The sequence below is a fragment of the Lepidochelys kempii genome, chromosome 6 (assembly GCF_965140265.1).
Source record: "Lepidochelys kempii isolate rLepKem1 chromosome 6, rLepKem1.hap2, whole genome shotgun sequence".
Lineage (NCBI taxonomy): Eukaryota > Metazoa > Chordata > Testudines > Cheloniidae > Lepidochelys > Lepidochelys kempii.
Window position 1 is genome coordinate 22,972,564 of NC_133261.1, and position 20,649 is coordinate 22,993,212.

At 47.7% G+C, this 20,649-nt stretch overlaps 2 protein-coding genes across 6 annotated transcripts in view; one reads left to right on the forward strand and one right to left on the reverse strand.

Annotated features, from left to right (window-relative positions):
• The window catches only part of IRF7 (interferon regulatory factor 7), a 61,645-nt gene that overhangs the window by 19,548 nt on the left and 21,448 nt on the right, over nt 1–20,649 (reverse strand). Inside the window, exon 13 of one of the 3 annotated variants that reach the window (XM_073347131.1) lies at nt 7,750–10,340. The exons of 1 other annotated variant lie outside the window; for it this stretch is intronic. In XM_073347131.1, coding sequence (XP_073203232.1) covers nt 10,297–10,340 — 44 coding nt within the window. In that variant the 3' untranslated portion in view covers nt 7,750–10,296. Of the gene's footprint in view, nt 1–7,749; nt 10,870–20,649 lie in introns of those variants that run through there. One more of the 3 variants, XM_073347129.1, reaches the window with a different exon arrangement.
• LOC140912554 (malignant fibrous histiocytoma-amplified sequence 1 homolog) lies at nt 29–20,649 on the forward strand. Of its 3 annotated transcripts, XM_073347126.1 has the most exons (11): nt 29–2,729; nt 4,399–5,278; nt 5,893–6,184; nt 7,219–7,405; nt 8,768–8,958; nt 10,290–10,771; nt 13,928–14,085; nt 15,850–16,009; nt 17,175–17,245; nt 18,315–18,421; nt 20,460–20,649. In XM_073347126.1, the coding sequence occupies exons 1-11, from the start codon at nt 2,711–2,713 to the stop codon at nt 20,475–20,477; spliced, it is 2,565 nt and encodes an 854-aa protein (XP_073203227.1). In that variant the 5' UTR covers nt 29–2,710; the 3' UTR covers nt 20,478–20,649. The 3 variants fall into 3 exon arrangements, with proteins under 3 accessions (XP_073203227.1, XP_073203229.1, XP_073203228.1); XM_073347128.1 differs by lacking the exons at nt 7,219–7,405; nt 8,768–8,958; XM_073347127.1 differs by lacking the exons at nt 17,175–17,245; nt 20,460–20,649 and having other exon boundaries at nt 18,315–18,408.

Below are 20,649 nucleotides of genomic sequence, written 5' to 3' on the forward strand. Positions count from 1 at the left end.
ACTTTAAAAGTGAGGGGCAAAAACACCCGTACATACACACTCCTTTGGGAGGGATTCTGACCTGACAATCTGGTCAGCCGTGTTGCTGGGAACACATGGTAAGCATTTCACCTTGAACTAAGTCTAATTTAAGTTTTAGTTACTAGAGAACATTTTATCTTTTTCTCTTGTAACCATTTGTGACTTTAACGCCTTGTACTCACTTGAAATCTATCTCTTTGGAGTTAAACTTGTTTTATTCTTTAATCAAACTAATCCAGTGTTGTGTGTTAAACTGAATTGTTTGGTAAATCCAATTGAAATAGTGAGTTGTATATTAACCCCTTACAGGGGCAATGAACCTATAATATCTGAACTGTCAAGGAGAGGGCTGGACAGTGCCGAGCACATGTTTTTAGGGAAAATTCAGAACTAGGAGTGTGATGGGGTCAACCTGCAGGTAGGAACCAAGGCTGCTGGAAGCCAAAGCACGGCTAACAGGCTGCTGGGGTCAGAGTTGCTGGGCCAGGGCTATTGCTGTACACAGACCTCACGGTGTCACTGGCAGGCTGATTGTGAGTGACCCAAGTTGGGAGTTAAAATAGTAAAGCATTGTGAGACACCCACGGTTGCAGGGTAGGTGGTGACACAACCCCTGACTAGTCTGGGTTGCACCCAGAATTGTGATATGTTCCCATCTTGGTATCAGCTTCAAACTTTATAAATGTACTCTCTCTGTCATCTTGCAAATCATTTATGAAGATATTGAACAGAACTGGACACAGGACAGATCCCTCTTGATATGCCTTTACAGTTGACTTTACGGCTTGAACCATTGATAACTACTCTCCGAGTACAATTTTCCAACCAGCTGTGCACCCATCTTATAGTAGGTTCTTCAAGGCTGTATTTCCCTAGTTCGTCTCACGTGATATTCTCATAAGCATTGTCAAGCCTTACTAAGGTCAAGATATATCACATCTACTGCTTCCCCTCTACACACAAGGCTTGCAACCCTGTCAAAGAAGGATATTAGGCTGGTTTGACGTTATTTGTTCTTGGCAAATCCATGTTGACTGTTACTTATCACCTTATTATCTTCTAGGTGCTTACAAATTGATTATTTTACTCCATTATCTTTCCCAGTACTGAAATTAAGCTGCCTGGTCTAGAATTCCCTGAGTTGTCCTCATTCCCATTTTTATAGATAAGTAGGTACTATATTTGCCCTCTGGGATCTCTCCCATCCTCCATGGATTCTCAAAGATAATTGCTAATGGCTGAGAGATCTTTTCAGCCAGTTCCTTTAAGTGTTCTAGGATGTATTTTTGTCAGGCCCTGCTGACTTGAAGATAGCTAACTTAACTTGTTCTTTCTCTATTTTAGCCTCAGATCCTACCCCATTTTGTTAGTCATCCAATCACTGTTAACCTTGTTGGTGAAAACTGAAACAAAAATGCATTTTGTCAAGTATCAGAGGGGTAGCCATGTTAGTCTGTATCCACAAAAACAACGAGGAGTCTGGTGGCACCTTAAAGACTTAACAGATTTATTTGGGCATAAACATCTGAAGAAGTGTTTTTTTACCCATGAAAGCTTGTGCCCAAATAAATGTTAGTCTTTAAGGTGCCACCGGACTCCTTGTTTTAAAAAAGCATTTCACACTTCACCTATTGCTTCATTTTCTGTTGTCTTTTCCTCCTCCATTGAGTAACAGGCCTGTCCTGTCCTTGGTCTTCCTCTTGCTTCTAATGTATTTGTAAATGTTTTCTTATTGCACTTTTCTATCCCTAGCTAGTTTAATCTCATTTGATGCCTTGCTGACTCTTGTTTAGATGTTTCGGCCCCTGCTGACCGTGGCTGATGAGTGGGTGGCCATTGTGAAGTTGAGGGCAGGTCCAGACAGTGCTTTGGCTTTAAAATGCTGTCCCTGCTGAGGGGGCCTCCGGGAAGAAAATCTTTGTCTATTTTACATGGTCTTGGAAATGCTTGTTGGATGTCAGTTGCATTCTTGGCACCTCTGCCTGACATCCACATGTGCTGAACCATGTATCCTTTTAACCATAGTGTCGAGAAGGCTTGTGGCTGGTCTGGACAGCATGGCTTGGGCATGATCTTAGAACTGGCATGTAGACCCTGAGCTCTTTGGGGTAGAAACTGTCTGTCTGCTATGGTTTGTACAGTACTTAGCGCAATCTTCGTTCCTGGTTGGTCCCTAGACACTACTGTGATAAGATTCCTAAGAATGGTCATCTGTCCCTGAGAATGTGGTATACATTGATGTCAATTGCCCCTGAAGTTGGCTGGGGTGTGGGGATAACCAAGCCATCTGTCGTTAGTATGTTTACTGCTTTTCTATCACGCAGCCACCCTGTCCTGCCTTTCAAAAGGCAGTTCGTTAGGAAAGGACAGCAGCCCCTTTGAGGAGCGAGGAGAAGCAAACTTACCAACACCTTTACCTGCTGTCCCTGCTAACTGGAGGCTGCTGGAAGTGGACAGCTGGGGTCCCAAGGGACTCTCTCCTTCTTACTGTGTGTACTAATGAATACCCAGTTCCTTCTCACTGTGCCTTATGTAAGAAGGGTGATAAAGATATTTTGAAATCATCTTCTAGGGTGGAGGAGGGAGGGCTCAAAAGAACATTTCCACAGGAGGTGGGAACTGCAGAAGGGACGTTTGAGGTTCAGAAAGGATCCAGCTGTTGCAGCTGCTGCAGGCAGGAAAGGACAGCATGGCCCAGCAGAGAGCCTGTGAGTAGCGAACGACCCCCTTTCCCTATTTTTTCTGCCCAGCGCCAAACTCCTCGTGGTGGGGGGGGGAAGGGAGGGAGGAAGTGAGATAGATTTGCCTTTGCTGTTTCACTCACTGCCCCAGCGGGGGAGGGGAGGGGGAATGGGGAGAGGCAGATGTATTTTCTCTGCCCTATGTGGGGATGGAGGGGGGAGGATGTGCGGGGAGGGGGGAGAGGAGGGGTGTTAACTCTTTCTCAATGAGGGGTGAGACCTCCCAAGGATCTGTCCTGTGGGGAGAGTCATTTGAGTTCAGCTCTTGAGCTCCGAGCTGTGTGTGAGGATGCACCACAGCCGTAGGCCCAGACAGGAAGCAGAATGGAGAAGTTGGTCTCATTTACTTTAGCTTAGAACAGCCCCCTCTGCCCATGGAGAGACCTCGCCCCCCCCAGCATTTACCCCTCTGCTGTAGGCACCCTTCCTATTTGGGCTGGGGATGGCCAGCTAGGCTTCTGCTTGAGGGGTTTAGTCCCTCTGAGCCCCCAGGGGTGGTTCTTCACCCAGCTGCTCCTCCCACCCAGACCTCTCTGGTTGCAACACCAGTCCCTCTGACGCCCTGGCTGCCAGCAGTTCCCAAGCTGTAACTCCTTGTGTCTGTCCCGTCTCCGCCCCCCCCCCCCCCCGGGCATCCCAATATATCTGCCTGGGGGGTCCCTAGACTTCAAGGGCAGTGAGGGCCTGAGGGAAGGTCCTGAACTCAGCTCCTGACCACTGAGCCATGAATACATCTAGCTGGCTACAGCTGCAGTGGTGTGCCTCACGCTGTGACCCTGTCTGTTGCCAGCAAAGAGCGTGGGTCGGCTCAGTAGGTTCCTGAGGGGAAACCCATTAGTGAGCACTCAGCAGGTAGCATTTCTAGCTGAGTCAGCCCTGAGCCGATTGCCCAGGGGCCCTGAGCCGTTGGCATGAAAGATCCCTTGGCACTTTGGGAGAGAGTATGGCTTCTTTAAACTTGTCTCCTAGTCAAATTTCAAGTCAGGTAATTTAAGGGCTGCTGTGATGAGGTTGGTGATCGATTGTTCTCCATGTCCACTGAAGGTTGGGTAAGAAGCAATGGGCTTAATCTGCAGCAAGGGAGATTTAGTGTAGATATTAGGAAACACGTTCTAATGATCGGGGTAGTTAAGCTCTGGAATAAGCCTCCAAGGGAGGTCGTGGAATCCCCGTCGTTGGAGCTTTGTAAGAGCAGGTTGGACCAACACCTGTCAGGGATGGTCTAGGTTGATGTGGCCCTGCCTCACGGGGCTGGACTAGATGTCCTCTCGTGATCCCTTCCAGCCCTGCAGTTCTACTGTCCCTGCAGCTTCAATCAGACGCAATATTCATGTCCTCTTCCCGCCTGTCGTCTCGTGCTGTGTAAGGGGTGCAGGGCAGGTACCGCTAAAACCGCTCCCGTGCTTCACTGCAGGAGCAGCTTGTCATTGGTCTGTAAATGACCCTTTAGAGTTTGTGATGTGCTCTGAGCCCCTTAGGGAGGAAAAGTGCTACATTAACGTGGGGCTAATGGTGCTCAGCCACCAACACGTTCCTTTCAGACCCCTAAATGAGCAGCCAGATTTCTAGGCGAGAGCAGTGGGAGTGCTCTTGGAAATCAGGCTCACACACTGTAATGATCTGTTCCGTCCATTAGGTCAGGAGCAAGATGACCGCGCGAGTAAAGTGACTCTCTCCACAATGAGGCTCAGAGTCCTGCCTCCTACGGTCCTGCAGGACCCCAGAATGGAGAGCCTGAACCTGGACCGGAACAAGCTGAAACACGTCGCCGGGATCTCGAAGCTCGGCAACTTGAGAAAGCTGATCTTGTCCAAGAATGAGATCGCGGACTTCCCCGAGGAAATACAGAGCCTGGTCCACCTGGAGAAGTTGGAACTGAATCAGAACCAAATCCGAGTGATCCCGGAGGGGATCTTCTCCTGTCTTCCGAGGCTCAAACACTTGCGGCTGAGCAACAACCGCCTCAGTGCTCTGCCCAAGGACTTGGCCACCTGCAGCAGCAGCCTCCAGTACCTCAACCTGTCCAACAACTTGTTCCGAGCCATCCCCCAAGCTGTCCTGGAGCTGGTGAGTTTACAGGAGCTCTATGTGCAGAATAATACGTTGCGCCAGCTCCCCAGGGAGCTGTTCGAAGGGAGGCCGCTGAAGATGTTCAAGGCAAATGGGAACCCGCTGCGGGAGCCTCCCAATGAAGTCTGTGCTGGGGGCATCCAGCAGATCCTGAGCTACTTCAGCCAGCTGCAGAACTGCCATGTGGAGGAAGACAGGAGGGTGAAGACCATGTTCTTGGGGGCCTCGCTGGCAGGAAAATCCACTATCTGTAAGAGCCTGAAGCAGAGGCAAGTGGTTCTGGTGTCTGAGGAGGAGCGGACAGTGGGGATTGAGATCAGCGAATTCCACATCCAGGACTTCACGTTTCTCTTCTGGGACTTTGCTGGGCAGCTGGAGTACTACGTGACCCACCATGTGTTCATCACCCCACAGGCCCTCGTCATCCTGGTCATTAACTTCCAGAAGTAAGTGTTCTGCAATGGGTTTGTTTGAAGAGCTCGCAATCTAACTAGCTCAGACAGGCACAGGGTGTGTGCATGTGTGTGGGAAACACAGGCACGGAGCAGGGAAGTGACATGGCCAAGGTCCCGCAGCAGTGCTGGGGATAGAACCCAGGGCTCCCAAGGTGCAGTCCCATGCCCTGTCCACTAGGCATGCTGCCTGCCCTCTCTGCAATGTGACTGCCAGCCCCTTGGATGGAGATCAAACTCCTTTTACAGAAGCCACTGAACAGCTGCTGTATCTAGTGCTGATTGTGGAATGTATAAGTCTACACCAGTTGGGCAGTGCCTATAGAATGATCATCCAGTCTCATGTATCCAACACCAGCTATTTTAGAGGAAGGTGTTGAGATAAGCCACTTTTCAGTGTATGTTGTCCTCTTCTCTGCCTCATGCATAGAGGAAAACGAGTCTGCTACAGACCCCAGTTAGGAGACACAGTCCTTTAGCTCAAGCTGTAGAGACACAGGCTCTTTACTGTGGCAGCGTTGTGTTCAGTCCTCGGGATGACCCAGAGCACATTGTCATGCCCTGCACTGGCAGTAACTGGCTGAGTGTTGGTTTGATTGATTCTTCAGGTACCAGCTCAATAATGGCATCTTCCAGGAGCTGGTTGGCTTCTGGATCAATAACCTCTTCATGCGAGTCCCAAACTCCGTGGTCCTGCCCGTGGGAACCCACACAGACTGCTGCACTGAGGAGGAAGTGGAAGAAAAGAAGCGGGACATCATGAGCAAGATCCAGGCCATGCTGGAGGAAAGGAGGGCAAACCTCGCCCACTTCATCAACAACCTGGAAAGCAGTGAGGAGTCTGAGTTCTACGTGGACCAGTGGGACCGACTGAAGGAGATGGAGAGCTGCACCTTGACTGTAGGGCTATTGATTGGTTATTACACAGCACTATAGGTGTACACAATGCTGTACAGGCCAATGGGAGACTCAGTCTCTTTTCCAAGGAGCTTCTAGTGCTCAGCCCCAGAGAGGTTAACTAAATCTCTGCTTTTAATTTAATCTCTGGATCATGAGCCCATCACTGGGGTACCCCCAGGTTATAAAGAACGGTTATATGGTGAATTTTGTGGAAATCTGTATTAGTAGAGCTGCTTTATTTAAAAACAAGATGGACAAAAAAGGGAGAGGATGGGGGAAATATTTAGCAACAAATTTTGACTCCTCCCGTACTTTTTCATCAAAATTCATAATTTTTTGTCAAGTTCGGAGTTTAAAATATTCTGTCCAATCTGCCTTAGTATTAAGAAAACAGTTTCATTTTGTTGTTTCCCCCTGATACTTTGTGTTTCTCTTTTCTTCCCCCTCACCCCATCTCTTGTTCTTGGGGACACCTGAATGAAAACAGAATTTCAAAGAGCTCCTGTGTCCCTGTACCTGCTGCTTATTCTTCCCATGAAATTAGACCCCTCTGGGACGCTGCTCTCTATCTAAGGCACCTATATGGGCCCCGAGTAGTAGGAGCAATCTCTAATATTTTAATCCTTGCAACACTCCTGGGCGGTAGGGAAGTACTATTATCCCCATTTTACAGATGGGGAACTGAGACACACAGGAATGACATGACTTGCCCAAGGTCACAGAGGAAGTCTGTGGAAGAGCTGGGAATTGAATCTATGTCTTCCAAGTCCTAGACCAGCACGCTAACCACTGGGCAATCTTCCTTCTCATCCCATGATTACTAGCTGCTTAACACCTTTATAAATGACCGACAAAACTCCCCCCAACACCACAACCCACCAAAATCTGTCAGCATTTGGCTTTCGTCACTGACTGAAGAGGACCTTGGTACCCGTTATGTATTAGTACTTGCTTGAGCATCAGGGCTCGAGCTAGACAGAATATGGCATATGGCGCCCTGAGTGTTCCATAGTAACCGCGTGCTTTCCTTCCAGATTTTAAACCTTGTTCCCGTCAATTGCACTAATTACTGGGATATTAAAAAACTTGAGACTACTATTTTGGAGCATGTCAGGAATGAAGAAATATTTCCTAATGTTATCCGAGTGCTGCCCCCTGTCTATAAGGAAGTGGAAGCGGCAATCGTAGATACTGAGCAGAGTGAGGGGACAGCAGAACATGGTAGGTGTCAATAGATCATCTCTTCTCCCCACCACCCTTTCCCACTGAGAGTTCACCGCGTTAGGGGACCTATGCCACAGCCACCATCTTTTTGGCTAAGGAAGGCTGGCCAAGGACTCCCTTTGATGCCCAATAAACTCACTGCTCCCTAGTCCACTGGAGACACGGTGGCAGTTCAGAGATTCAACACCGTTTCCAATCTAGGAGCTAAGCCGGTGGTGGCCTGTAGCAAGTCCCAGGCGCTGCACGGCTAGGGGGTGAGAGATTGGGAAGCAAACCCCATTCTATTGCAGGGCAGAGCATTGAACCATATTCTAGTCAATTCTGTCTTCCGTTTATTCCCGCGTCAGCACAATGGGGGCTGCGATTTCACTGTATGTCTAGTAACTAAGGAGCTCTGCTGTTTCCAGCCAGTGACATAGCAGCACTATCCCTGCACATGGCCAGCCTAGTTATGTTCTAAAATAGCCCACCTTGGATTAGCTTAGACCTAGAGAGGTTCTAGAGATAATGAGCAAAGTGTATCTGAGAACCAGAGACTGGGGAGGCAGCAGGATCTCCTGGCTGCAGTGTAGATCATTCCTGTGCCTGCGTCTATTGGCTCAACCTACAAGAGCCAGGGATGTCAGACACAGAAGTTAGGCTGAAATGCCATCTCGGTGCTCCAGGCTCTGTTCCTCTTGTGTGGATTTTCTCTTCCTGTGCTGTGCGGAGTAAGGGGAAGTGTAGCAGCCCCAATGATCAGTCTCCACTCTGGGCTCATTGGGAGTAAATAAGTCCATTCTTGTTTAAATTGGGCTAGATTGAGCTGCATTAAGTTCCTTAGAGGAACATATTGGCAGTGCACAGCCAAAGGCCTGATCCTGCAAACACTTCCTCATGTAAAGGGTTAGACTTCAGTGGAGCTACTAATCTGAGTAAGGACTGCTGGACTAGGTCCATAACGGGGAGAGCTGTGTATTTCAGTAACCTTTTCAAAGAGCCTGGTACATATCTGTATACGTGTGCATATCTAATTACCTCTGGCTTGTTCTGAATACTCCTACCACAGCCCTGCAGTGAAATAGCTGAGAGTTGGACAAACACCCTGGGTACTGTCATGCAAACAAAGGCACTCAGCTTCTCTTCTCCCCGCTCCCCGCCGTGCCCCCCGCCCCTCCTGGTGCTTCAGGATTCCTGAGTCCAGTTCTGCCAGAAGTCGCCTTTGACCTGGAGTGGGATTTGCCAAGACCTGGGTGTTAGCACTGATATATGTTGGCCCTTTTAGGACTCAGCCTCGGGCAAGCACCCACACACTGGCATTTCAGCTGCTGTTTGAAACCCTGTGTTAGTAGTGTCCATGTGATCCTGTTCTCTCTCTAGGCATAATGGACCTCAACCACTTACTTAGTGAAATCACCCGCCGAGAGCACCTGAGCCATCTGGGCACAGAGCTTTTCCGGGACATCCTGAGATACCTCCACCGCATCGGGCTGATTATATGGTATGAAGAAATCAAGCAGCTGGAAAGCACAGTCTTTCTCCGGCCAGCCTTTCTAATAACCATGTTCAAGGTGAGCGTATGGGTCCCTGTAGAACCCTCCCTCCATGACCAGGTTATTTCTCTGGGAAGCAGTGTCCTGCCTCCCTGCGTGTTCTGTTTCATGCCACCCTGCACACCATTGTCCAGACACAAGAGTGATGGGTGGTTTGGAAAGAACAAGCCTTAAAGAAAGGCATTTTGCTCTCCAGCCATGCCTCAGTTTCTGGGGCAAGTCTCGGAGATGATCTTACACTTACTAAGGCCTATCCGCTGAGTTTCTCAAAGGACTTTGCAAGCGATCAATGACGTCTAACAAAGTTGTGTGAAAGAGTCAGCATTATAGGTAAATGGAAGCAAAATACCTAAGGTCATGCTGCAAATCATGGACAGGAATAGAACCGACGAGTCCCTAATTCCAGTCTCCTGATCTAACCACTGTGATGTGGACACTGTCTACTAGGAACTGGACTGAGGCCTCTAATTTATCTTCACAGCCAGCAGATTTAAACATTTTATTAAAGCTAATGTTAAAATTATATAATACACAGGTTAAGGAACGAGTGTCTGCACATCTCGGTATAGTGCTTATCCACAAATACAAAGTTTGGTTTAAAAGTCATAAGATACTTATAGTGCATTATCTGTAGTAATCCAGATTTTGGTGAATAAATTTAACAATACAGTTAGACCCTACTCTTACCAGCCTGGCTTAGATGATCCTCTCCCCAGTCTCTTGAAGCCATCCAATAGCATTTGAATTTATCCTGAAGAGCGAATGAATGCCTCTGATTCGGATTCTCCTCCCCTTGCCCCCTTTTTAAAAATAGTCCTTTTCGGCCTCAGTTCAACTATGCAAAAAGAAAAGGAGTACTTGTGGCACCTTAGAGACTAACCAATTTATTTGAGCATAAGCTTTCGTGAGCTACAGCTCATTCATTGGATGCAACTATGGCCTCTGTTTTCCTCGTACTGGTGTGCACTGTGTAGAAGGAACCTGGTCCCATTCCCTGTGATTGCTGGAGGAGCCTTGTGCCTGCTGTGTTGCAGGGAGATGAGGCTAGGAGGAAGGATAGGGTGCTAGCCGAGGACTTGGGAGAACCAGGTTCAATTCCCTGCTTCTCTACAGACTTTCTCTATGTGACCTTTGACAAGCTGCTTAATCTCGGTGCTTCAGTTGCCCATGCATAAAATGGGGATTAGAACACTTCCCTCCCTCCTCATGGGTGTTGTGAGGATAGATACAATAAAGACTGTGAGGCCCTCAGATATAATGGTGATGTGGGTGTTGTAAGTACCTAAGCCAAACTGCATCCATTACTGAAATCTTCCTGGCTCGCTGAGCTTTTGTTCCTTCCCGTTCAGATCCTTGTTAGATATCGCCTGGTGCAGCAGCTGGAAAGCATCTCCGTGGACCTGCTGGTGGGAGAACACGCTACCATCAGAGACCAGTCCAACTGGGTGTGGACATTCAAGTCGAAGGCCATGCTGTGCCAGCGGGCCATGCGAGCCTTGGTCAAGCACCAGCTCTACTTGGAAGGGATGAAGGACGTCTTTGAGGAGATGGTAGGGCACAAGGCCCAGAAGGGGAAGCTGTTCAGCCTTCTGGAGCACTTTGAGATCTGCCTGGAGGTGAGGCATGCCAAGGACCTCAACCCAGGGGCCAGGGAGTTTGTGCCAGGGAAGCTGTGGGAAACAACGCAGAACTGCCGCGAGGCCTATTACTTGTTTCCCACGTATCTCAACCAGAGCGAGGAGGTTTCTGAGAGGTGGGGAGGAGATCATCTGGAGGATCTCCACATCCGGGCCTACTTTTCACCTGAGATCCCAGAGGGCTTCTTCCAAAGGTAAGAAGCCAGCCCACTTGCCTTGGCCATGTGAGCTGGGGAGCCTGTCAGCGCAGGGGTCATTCCTTCTTGTCTGTCTGGGAAGCATGTAGTTGGTACTAGTATAAACAAACACATTAATTCATAGCTATCAAAAGGAAGGTTGGCCTAGTGGTTAAGGCCTTGGACTGTGCCTCAAGAGATCTGGGTTCAACTCCTAGCTCTGCCACAGACTCTGTGTGACCTTGGGCAAGTCAATTCATCCTCTCTCGGAGCCTCGGTTCTCCATCTGTGAAATGGGAAGAATGATTCTCCCTCTGCCTAGAGTGGAAATCTCTTTGGGTGGGTACTGCACCGGCCCAATGAAGTTATGAACTCAACTGAGGCCTGCAGGTGCTACTGTTATATAAATTATTAATAATAGGGCATGTTAGCAGTGTACTGCCCAGGAATTCATAACGCATGGTTCTCATTTGTGGTGTTTGGTGCTGCATGTGTAAGTCATTGCATATTGTTTTGGTCACATGCCTCTCTATGGCTTTATTTCTATCCAAGCGGGTGTGCCAGTAATCCTGAAACGCCGGGAGTTGGCAAACCACATGCATGTGGAGATTTGTGCTGGGAGGTGGGTTCTCTGGAGCATTGGTCTCCAGCCTTTATGGGTCTGCTAAGTCATCTATTAGTATCTAGAAGAGCTGAACAAAGTAACTGCAGGGAGCATTATGGAGGGGAGAACAGGAGAACGGGGAGGACGCTTTCATAATCCCATTTGCTGAGCCATATTCTCTTTCACAAAGAGCCAGCAATGGCTGAGCTTCATCTCTTAGAGAGCCCTGTTCTAGAAGAGGCATATATACTGTGCAAGGACTCATGGGGAAGAGGGAGATATGGTCTAGCACACCCGAACTACTTCCACAGACCTAGCTTTTGCTCCTTGGAATCATCCCTTTGGTGGGGCAAAAACCAAACTCTGGATGCCATGGTGAAGGAGTGCATCTTCTACTTCATCTCATGAGCTCAGACAGTCCTGGGTGTCTTGCTGGGTCATTGCCTTCCCTTTTGAGTCTGGCTGTCTGTGACTTCTGAGTTAGCACAGCAAAAAAACAAATCCAGCTAGGGTAGTTTACCTTTCTGGTTGATCTCTGCTTACAGCCAGGGCAAGGCTGAGAGTCAGAGTCATTGTAATATGAAGAAGTTGTGAGGTTTCCCTCCTCCTGCAGTTCAGTTGATCTTATACCCTGTAGGATAGCCCATCTCCGAACCTTCACAAACACTCCTCTTCACCCAGTCATGGGGATGAGTTTGGACACAATGTGTCATGATCTGGATTCATCGCCTCTTGAGTTAATTATCAGCCATATCATACCATCCAGTCAGGATCTGGGGTTCCCCAATATTCAAAGGAACATCTAATTCTATTCTCCCTGTATAAGTTTTTATGGTGTACTCATCACTGTAGTATCTGAGTGCCTTCCAGTAGTGCATTAAGCAACCTGACTACGCATCTGTCACTTGTTCTCTCATCCTCTCACTAAGGGAGAAGTATGTGTAGTGGAGTGTCTTGTTTTGGTGGTAATTTTTTTCTTTTCAGTTGGCCACCAAGCTTCAGTTCATGCAGCTTTTAGAGCATTGAGGGGTTTTGTTAACAGCTGGTGGGGAAGCTGGGCCTCTTTGCTGAATGACACACTAGAGCCCAGGGCATTTCTTCCCTTCCAGAAAATGAATGGCAGACTCAACAATCCATTCTAAAGTTTCTTATCTCTGCATAAAGAAGTGATTTGTACCCAACGGATCCATGTTGGCAAGGTAGCTTGTTCAAATCAGTGTCATCTTGCTGCATCAAGAGTGAGAGAAGCGGGAAGAGGCACTCTCCGAGATGCGTGTATGAATCCATCCATCCATACTAATAATATTGTGGTTTGCCTGTGGGATTGTTAGCTACCCAACATGTACCAAGCACTCAGGCTGTCTGATGTATGGGGCAGCTATTTACTTTAGGAAGAAGCTTTTGACTGCTGGCCTTTCTAGGGCTAGAAGGGAAGGAAAAGCCAGCAAGAAAGAGAAACAAATGAGTGAGTGAGTTTGTGTGTGTGATTGTCAGCCTCTAGTGGCTGAGCCTCAGAAGAGGTTAGTGCAGTGATACTCAGACCTCAGTGATTCAGGAGTCAAATAAGGGATCAAAAGAGCCAAAGGAGCATGAATTCATTGTTTCATTTACCACAGTACAATATCTTCATATTTAAAAGTATGACGGGGAAATATCTAGTGTGTATATATACACTAAATATTATATACTAAATAATACATACTGTAGGTGTGTGTGTTCTCTCTCTCTCTCTCTCTCTCTCAGCAAAATGACTGACCAAGTATTAACATTTTATCAACTACAATTGGTTAATAAAATAGTAAAAACATCCTGATTGGTTAATAACTTAGACTGGTAAATAATTAAATCACAGTGTTTTAATATCCTGTGCTGCAGAGAGACACAGGAGGTGCTTGTGGCTTGCGAGCTTCAGTCCGAGTATCACCGGGTTAACGAGTAGGACAGCCCAGAAAACATTTCAATTGTTGCAAAAAATGCAGAGGCTTTGGAGTTTTTTGTTCCGAAGTGGAACGAAACTGACACCTTTCAAAATTTGTTGTGCAAAGAGAGACAGAGGCTCCTCCCACCCCAGACTAGCCAATGGTGATTGAGGCACAGACCTGGGATATGGAGAGCCAGGTTCAAGACACTACTCTGAATCAGTCAGAGCAGGGACTTGCCTCACCCCTGAGTTCTGCACTATTCTGGGCACTCGGTCTGATTTTTTGACCAGAAATTCCATCCTGGATCCGAAGACCTTTGCTGATGAAAGTTTTTTCTTGAATCTGGAACATTTTCGCAAAAAGTTTTGATTCCAATGAATCTGCATGTTGAGTAGAAAAATTCCCAACCAGCTCTCTTAATGGGTCTGCTCCAGCTGCTAGCAATGGGTCTCAGTCCTTTCGCTCCAGCGGTAGATGCTCATGTTTTTAATACAGTATGAGAGGTCCCTGGTTCAATCCCCATTGTTGTCCCAACTGGGGTTGGCTACATATATTCTGGCAGCAGGTGGGGCTGAAAATAGTTTCCATGATGCTGGAGGGCAGAACTGTCTCAATCTTTTGGCTGATGTCTCTCCAATCTCATTGCAGGCTCATGGTGAAAGCTTGCTCCTTCTACTCGGCCCACTGGATTGCGAAGGTCACTTGCCTGCTCATATGCAGTGGCAAACCCTTGCTGATCAAAGAGAACAACCAGAAGGGCTATAGTTATATTGAACTCCGGAGCAGAAAGCCAGCGCAAAGGACAGGTGAAAATGAAGGCACTGATTTCTCTACTGAGTATGTTCTCTTTCGCTTTCCCTGGCCTGGGAGTGGAGGGTAGTTGTCCGCTTGCCATCTGCTTTCGTGTACTGCACCCAAACTCCCCTAAACAAACTGGCACTTGTGTTGCATGCTGGTCCAGTGCATGTACAGCATGATCCCCACTTACTGACTCTTGGTTAGCCACAGCTGGGTTGTGTCTCCAAGAGTTGAACTCTCTGAAGCTCCCTAGCCTACAGAGAACCATGTGACTTCCCCTGGCTTGTCCCATTGGAGCATCTCTCTCTAACCTGGGGAAACCCTGATTAATAGAACTTCCAACTTCTTAAAGATTTGGGTGTTCCCAAGATCTTAATGAAATCGGGGTCCCACAGTGTCTCTCTCAAAATAAACTGCCTGGGATGACAGGAGACCGATTCCAGATTTAAGATCAGGTTGAGATTTTTCAAAGTAAACTTTTTTTTCCTCCCTTTCATTAAGTTTTATGTTTTACCTTGGCATGAGGAGCAATATCCTCAGACCGCATCTTCCCTGTCCTTGCTGGCGGGTTGGAGACAGAATTTTCTCAGCCTTCAAAGGGGAGAGCGAGACTGAAGTTTTCACAAAGGGAACTCTTCTTGATGTTTGAGTTACACAGGCATTGACTCGCACAACCATCCCCTCCTAAAAGAGTTTTAAACATTCCCTCCCCTCCAACGGCTCAGTGTCTTAGTGTCACCGTTTTCTGGTGCTCTAGCAGAAAGAAGGGCCTCACTACCATAATGGGAATAAAAGCAGGAAAAATACTTTTAAATAAAAGTTTGAGGCCATAAACTCTGTTGGGCAAGAACTCTGTTTTTGTTCGGTTTATACAGTGCCTAGCGCCCTGGGGTTCTGGTCTATGCCTGGGGCTGCTTGGTGTTATGGCAAGACAAATAATAAGCAAAGAAGGGCACGACGTGGCTTTTGGGGACTGTTTTTTGGTCCAGCTTCTGTTGTGGAAAACGAGTCACCTCATCTGTTTGGTTCAAACAGGCTAAGGTCCTTTTTATTTGAATACAAGCACGCAGGGAGAGGAAGACAGAGATGGTCACACACAGGTGCCCCCCTGGTCTCTCTCTGCCCTGCCCCTAGAATATCAGCCTTCTATAGTTTTTTATCATTCAAGTCAAATGATACGTTTCCTTAATTTTTATCACTCAAGCATTGTTCATAAAGCCTTATAAGGAGCCAAAGTAAACAGGATCATAATTAGCACTGTGCTGACACACTTTGTCGTTATCAAGATCTGCAGTTTGCTTGTGGCAACGTTTTGTCTAGGGGCTTTTGCAGGTTTGAAGGGGGGGGGTTGCATATAATGGGCAGCTAGGGACTTGAGCTAGCCTAGAGATTGGCCTAGTTCGTTATCTGGGTCAAAATACCACGGCCCAGCATATGCAAATGCTCTTAGCTTAAGCTAAGTCTTACAGGATGCCGGCCTGTAGGCCTCTTGCGTTACCACTCTTGCCTATGCTGCATATAGTGCATAGATCTTGTCACAGAGTGGGATGGGGTCAGGCCACCAATACTTTCCCCCACCCTTTAAATTGCTCCTCCAGGGTGTCTAGTCTGGGTGAACTGGAAAGAACCCACCTGGTGCAACTGTTTGCCTATAACCCAGCCTACAAGCAACTCTTGCCTGCCCGTTACCATTTGTGCTCTAAATGGGCTAACTCAGTCCAGGTAACTGTGATGATTAACAGCAGCCGGTTCTTTCCCTTATTCATCTAAAGAATTCCAGTTCACATGGGATTTTTTCATGGCGATCATCTTCATCATCCGGAAGCTCTCAGAGGAGTGGCCTGGTCTCCACATGTGCATGAAGGCACCTTGTCGAACGGCAGAATGTCCTGCAGAATTTTTCTGGCCAGATGTGGATGACAAGAACACCGTGTACGTATGTCCTGTAACCTGTTTTTCCTAGAGGAAATATCTGCAGTGGGGGTGTGAGCACCTGCTACCACAGTACAAATGTTGATCAGTTCTAAAAACAGACCCATTCTTTGCATGTCTATAATACCTTCCATCAGAGCAGAGCAAGTCGCATTACAACGGTCTGAATCCTCACTACATGCCAGTGAAGCAAATAACTACTGACCCCATTCTACGGAACAGGAAACAGAAGCGCCAAGAGGTTAAGGACACAATTTTCAAACTTGGGTGTCTAACATTGGGCACTTGAACTGCTATGCAGCAAAGCACTTAAGTGTGTGCTTGACTTCTATTATTATTTGTTATTTGTATTGCAGTAGCTCCTAGAAGCCCTGGTCATGGGCCGCATTGTGGTAGGTGTTGTACAAACACAGAACAGACAGTCCCTGCCCCAGACAGCTAAGTAATTCAGCACCTAATCATTGCTGAATCAGGCCTTAAATCCGTATTTAGGCATCCAAACCAAAGCAGACTGGCTTTCAAAGGGGCGGAGTGCCTCTGAAGTCCCATTGTTTCCACTGGGAGTTGAGTGCTTCTGAAAATTGATCCACTTTGATTGTGGTGTGTAAATAGGGATTATGGGTGGGATTTTTCAAAAGCACTGAGCCTGGTCTAACTCTGCTCCTTTTGAAGTTGGCAGTGACTTCAAGGGGAACAACTCTGAGCCCTTTTGGAAATGGGACCCTACATCTGTATTTAAACACTTAGCTTTGAAAATTGTGGTCCTTCTTTGAGTGACCTCTGCATATTCCCACTCCCCTATTGCCACCGGCTTGTGGCCCGGGTGTCTTGGTCCCACAAGCAGGAATATGCAGGGGTTCATCTCAAAGAACTCCATTTGCTGCTATGTAATCTTCATTTTAAGTGGCTTGGCAAAGGTCTCTTAGGAAGCCCATGGCAGAGCTGGGAATAAACCCCAGGCTACCAGTCTAGTATCTCAACTACAAAATCCTCCCTTTAGACCACAGGCAACATTTTCTCTCTCTTTTTTTGTCCATAACATTTTAGAAAGAGCAGTTGTTTAGAAATGATTTGTTTTGAATCCCAAAGAGTCTTCCATGGCTGTAAAGGTGTTTAGTGGCACTTTCATTTAGTTTTTTTTCTTTTCCTTTCTTTTTATTTTAAGGACGAAGGAAGAAATTAAAACTTGTGGAACATGTGGCCATCGGTTTCGAACTGAGCTGCTTTTACCCAAAGGTACGGGCAGAGGGTTAGAATCCGGCTATAGCATAGGGGCCAGTTTCTGCCACAAGATGAAGGTAGAAGGATTTCCTGTCACTGAGGGTATGTCTGCACAGGGATAAAAGCCCCACGGCTGGCTCAGTCTTGTTGGGCTCGGGCTGCAGGGCTACAAATTGCTTTAGACGTTCGGGCTCGAGCGGGAACTCTGGGACCCTCCCCCCTGGCAGAGTCCCAACATTTGGGCTCCAGCCTGAGCCTGAAGGTCTATACATCAATTTTTCAGCCCTGGAGCCTGGGGTCAGCTGCTGTGGTTTTTTTGTTTTTTTTTTATCCCTGTGTAGACATACCCTGAGTCGTCGTCTGTCTTTGCTGTGGTTCTCCATCTGTACACTGGGGGTGCTAATACTTCCTCTGTCTCTGGTCTATGTAGATCATGAATTGTTTGGGGCAGGGCCTGTCATTCGCCGTGTTTGCACAGCACCTAGCACAATGGCACCCTGATCTCAGTTGAGTCTTCTAAGTGCACGACTGTAATCAGCTAAGCATGACCATAAGCATGGTCAGGGCTTACAGCAACACAAGGCCTGGGAATTGGGACACTTGGGTTCTAATCCCAGCTCTGCCCTGACCCGCATAACCATTTTTCCTTAGTTTCCCCATCTGTAAAAGGCCCAACAATGCAGTGTCCTACAATCCATCTCTGACAGGCAGCTCCCTAGTGTTAAGAACTGCTCCTAATAAACTCCCAAGTTTCTCTGAGCCATTTTCCCCACTCTTTTTTATTTAAAGACCACTGTGACTTGGCAGCCAACTCCTGCTGGCCCCTCAGCTGTTCCCTTACAACAGGCTTCTGTTATCTGCCTCTCACGTTCTGGCGCAGATGCGTAGCTGGTATAAATCGCCCTAGCTACACTGAAGTCAATGGAGCTAAGCCAGCTGGCACCGGCTGAGGCTCTGCCTCCACTGCCAGGAGGGATGAGTTAATGTGTCAAGCACTTTACACTGTCAGTGGGGTGGGGGGTTCTGGGGATTCACTGCATGGCTGTGGCATGGCAGGCTGATGTCTCCTTCTCTTTCCTTTCAGTTCCAAGTGACCTGGAGGTTCCGCAGCCCCCGCCCCCTGCTCACTATTATGTCACTAGCTATGGGACTACATCTTTCGGCCCCAGCAGCATCCACGTCCATCGCCAGGTAACTTGGCTGTAGCTTTGCTCCTCATGTTTTGTTCTTGGCTTTTGGCTTCTGTTCTTTCTCTGTTGTGGGGAGCTGGGCTTGTGCTAACACCAGCTCCCATCATGGTCAATGAGAAGAATGGCCCAGTGGTTTAAAGCACCGACTTGGTATTTGGAAGACCCAAGTTCAATTCCCTGCTCTGCTGTGGATTCCTGGTGACCTTGGACAAGTCACTTAGCCTCTCTGTGCCTCAGTTTCCCATCTGTAATATGGAAATAATAGCCCGTCCCTACTTCCCAGGTGGGGAAGTGACCTACTGATTATGATACACTCAGATACAGCGATGATCAGGGACAGATAGATGGAATTTTTCCATTGATTTTAATGGGAATTAGAGTGGGCCCTAGAACAACAAGGGAGCCAAACTGAAAATACCCACTCTGGAACACTGGTCAGATAGACTTCATAGAGCCATCTATTTCAAGCCCAGAACAGAGCGATGTGGCGGTCTCGTCAGACCAGCTGCATAACACAGTCCATAGAACCTCACCCTGTGATTCCAGTGTCAGTCATCCTGACTCAGCATTCGTCCTGATGTAGCAATCCTTCTTTATTAAGGAATACAGCTAGCTTGAAGGATGCCTTTCTGTCTCTGCCCCTCTTCCTGATCAGTCTTTCTGCGTCTATCAGTGTTGTTCCTAAATGACTGGAGACGCTGTATGTTTAGGCTGAGATTTTCTAAAATGGATGGGAATTTTTGGGCATCTAAATCCCCAGGTGGACTTTGAAAGCCCCATCCTTGATGTATATAAAAATCACTTGGGCGATGGCATGTTAGATTCTAAATCCATGGAAGTCAGTTCCTTTAAATGTGTAATGGGTGTGTAATCTGAGACCGTCCTTGCAGTGCTCAGCACAATTTAGATCATAGTGCTGTTGGCGTATATGGGGTGACAGGGAAATTATGTCCCAAGGTGTTTATAATCTAAGGCTTCGGTTCTCCAAGGTGTTACCTCCCCATGGAGATTCCCATGGAATTGTCACCCAATGACCCTGTGAAGGGCCTGAGTTAATGAGGGGGTTACATAAGGAGCAAACAGAAATGAAAGTTAAACCCTTGCAGCATCGCTCTGCCAATTGCCTTGTGGATGGTTGAGCTGGCCTTGGTAAAAGCATTGTGGCGTGGCAGCCCTTGGTCATTGTTCCAGGGCAGCCAATAATTTTTCCCAGTTCCCAGCCTGCATAGTTGGGCTGAGCACTAGGGAAACTTGGTTGTGGGCAAGGGGGAGAATGAAGGAAGCGTCCTTTCGTCCCCACGCCCTTGGCATGATTTGGAACCCCATGTCTAGAGGCTACTTCAGCCCAGATGGCAGCGATCCCACCACTGTCCAGTGCAGGGAGCCCCTACGGAGCTTGGCCATCTCACGTGGGGTGTGTACCCCTTGTGTACTTCTCCCCTCTTGCCCAGTGGAACTGCACTGGTTGCATTACCAACCAAGGGGAACCCTGCTGTCTTGGGAGCTGGATGCATCTGGGCGCATCCTTAGCTGCACATGCACTCACAAAAGGCACTTTTCCAAATCTTCTCACTGTGGCTGTTGAGTTGGTCAGTGAAGAGGCTCAGGTCTTGCTTCAGGCTTTGGAAACCCCCCAGAACAATGTGTGCTGCACAGTCTGGCACATGGAAGCAGCAACCCCCCCTGGATTTTTCCCTTGGAAGATGGAAATGCTGTGCTGTGAACAGCACCATAGAGCCAGGCTGAGGTTTGGTTTATTTGATTTTACTCAAATTCTGTTTTCCCTCCTTTCTGAAGGAGGCAGTGCTCCAGGGACAGGCACTGTGTACTTCTTGGACGCCCTAGGGGGCTCTGGGGTTGGTGGTCTGACAACTTGATAGTGTTGTTTTTTTTTTTTTCTTTCTATTTAAGTGGGGTTCTGAACTGGAACTCCAGAGCCAAATACTCCCAAACTTTGGGCTGCTTAAACTTCAAGTTTCTTTGCTTTCTTGCAACAGAAGCTGCAACTCTGCAGTTACTCACTGTCTTTCTTATTTCAGAGTATCTTGGACAAATGACTCGGCCTGCCCAAGAGGTCCATTGAGAAGGACGTCCTTTTAGCCAAGACTCCTAGCGTGTTGAGCGCCACGCTAAGCAATCTCTTAAGCGCTCTGTACAGCAAGATCCATTTCACTGTTTGCAGTGTGTGTACTGGCGGTGTTGTGCAATAAACAATTTCTACCCACTGGA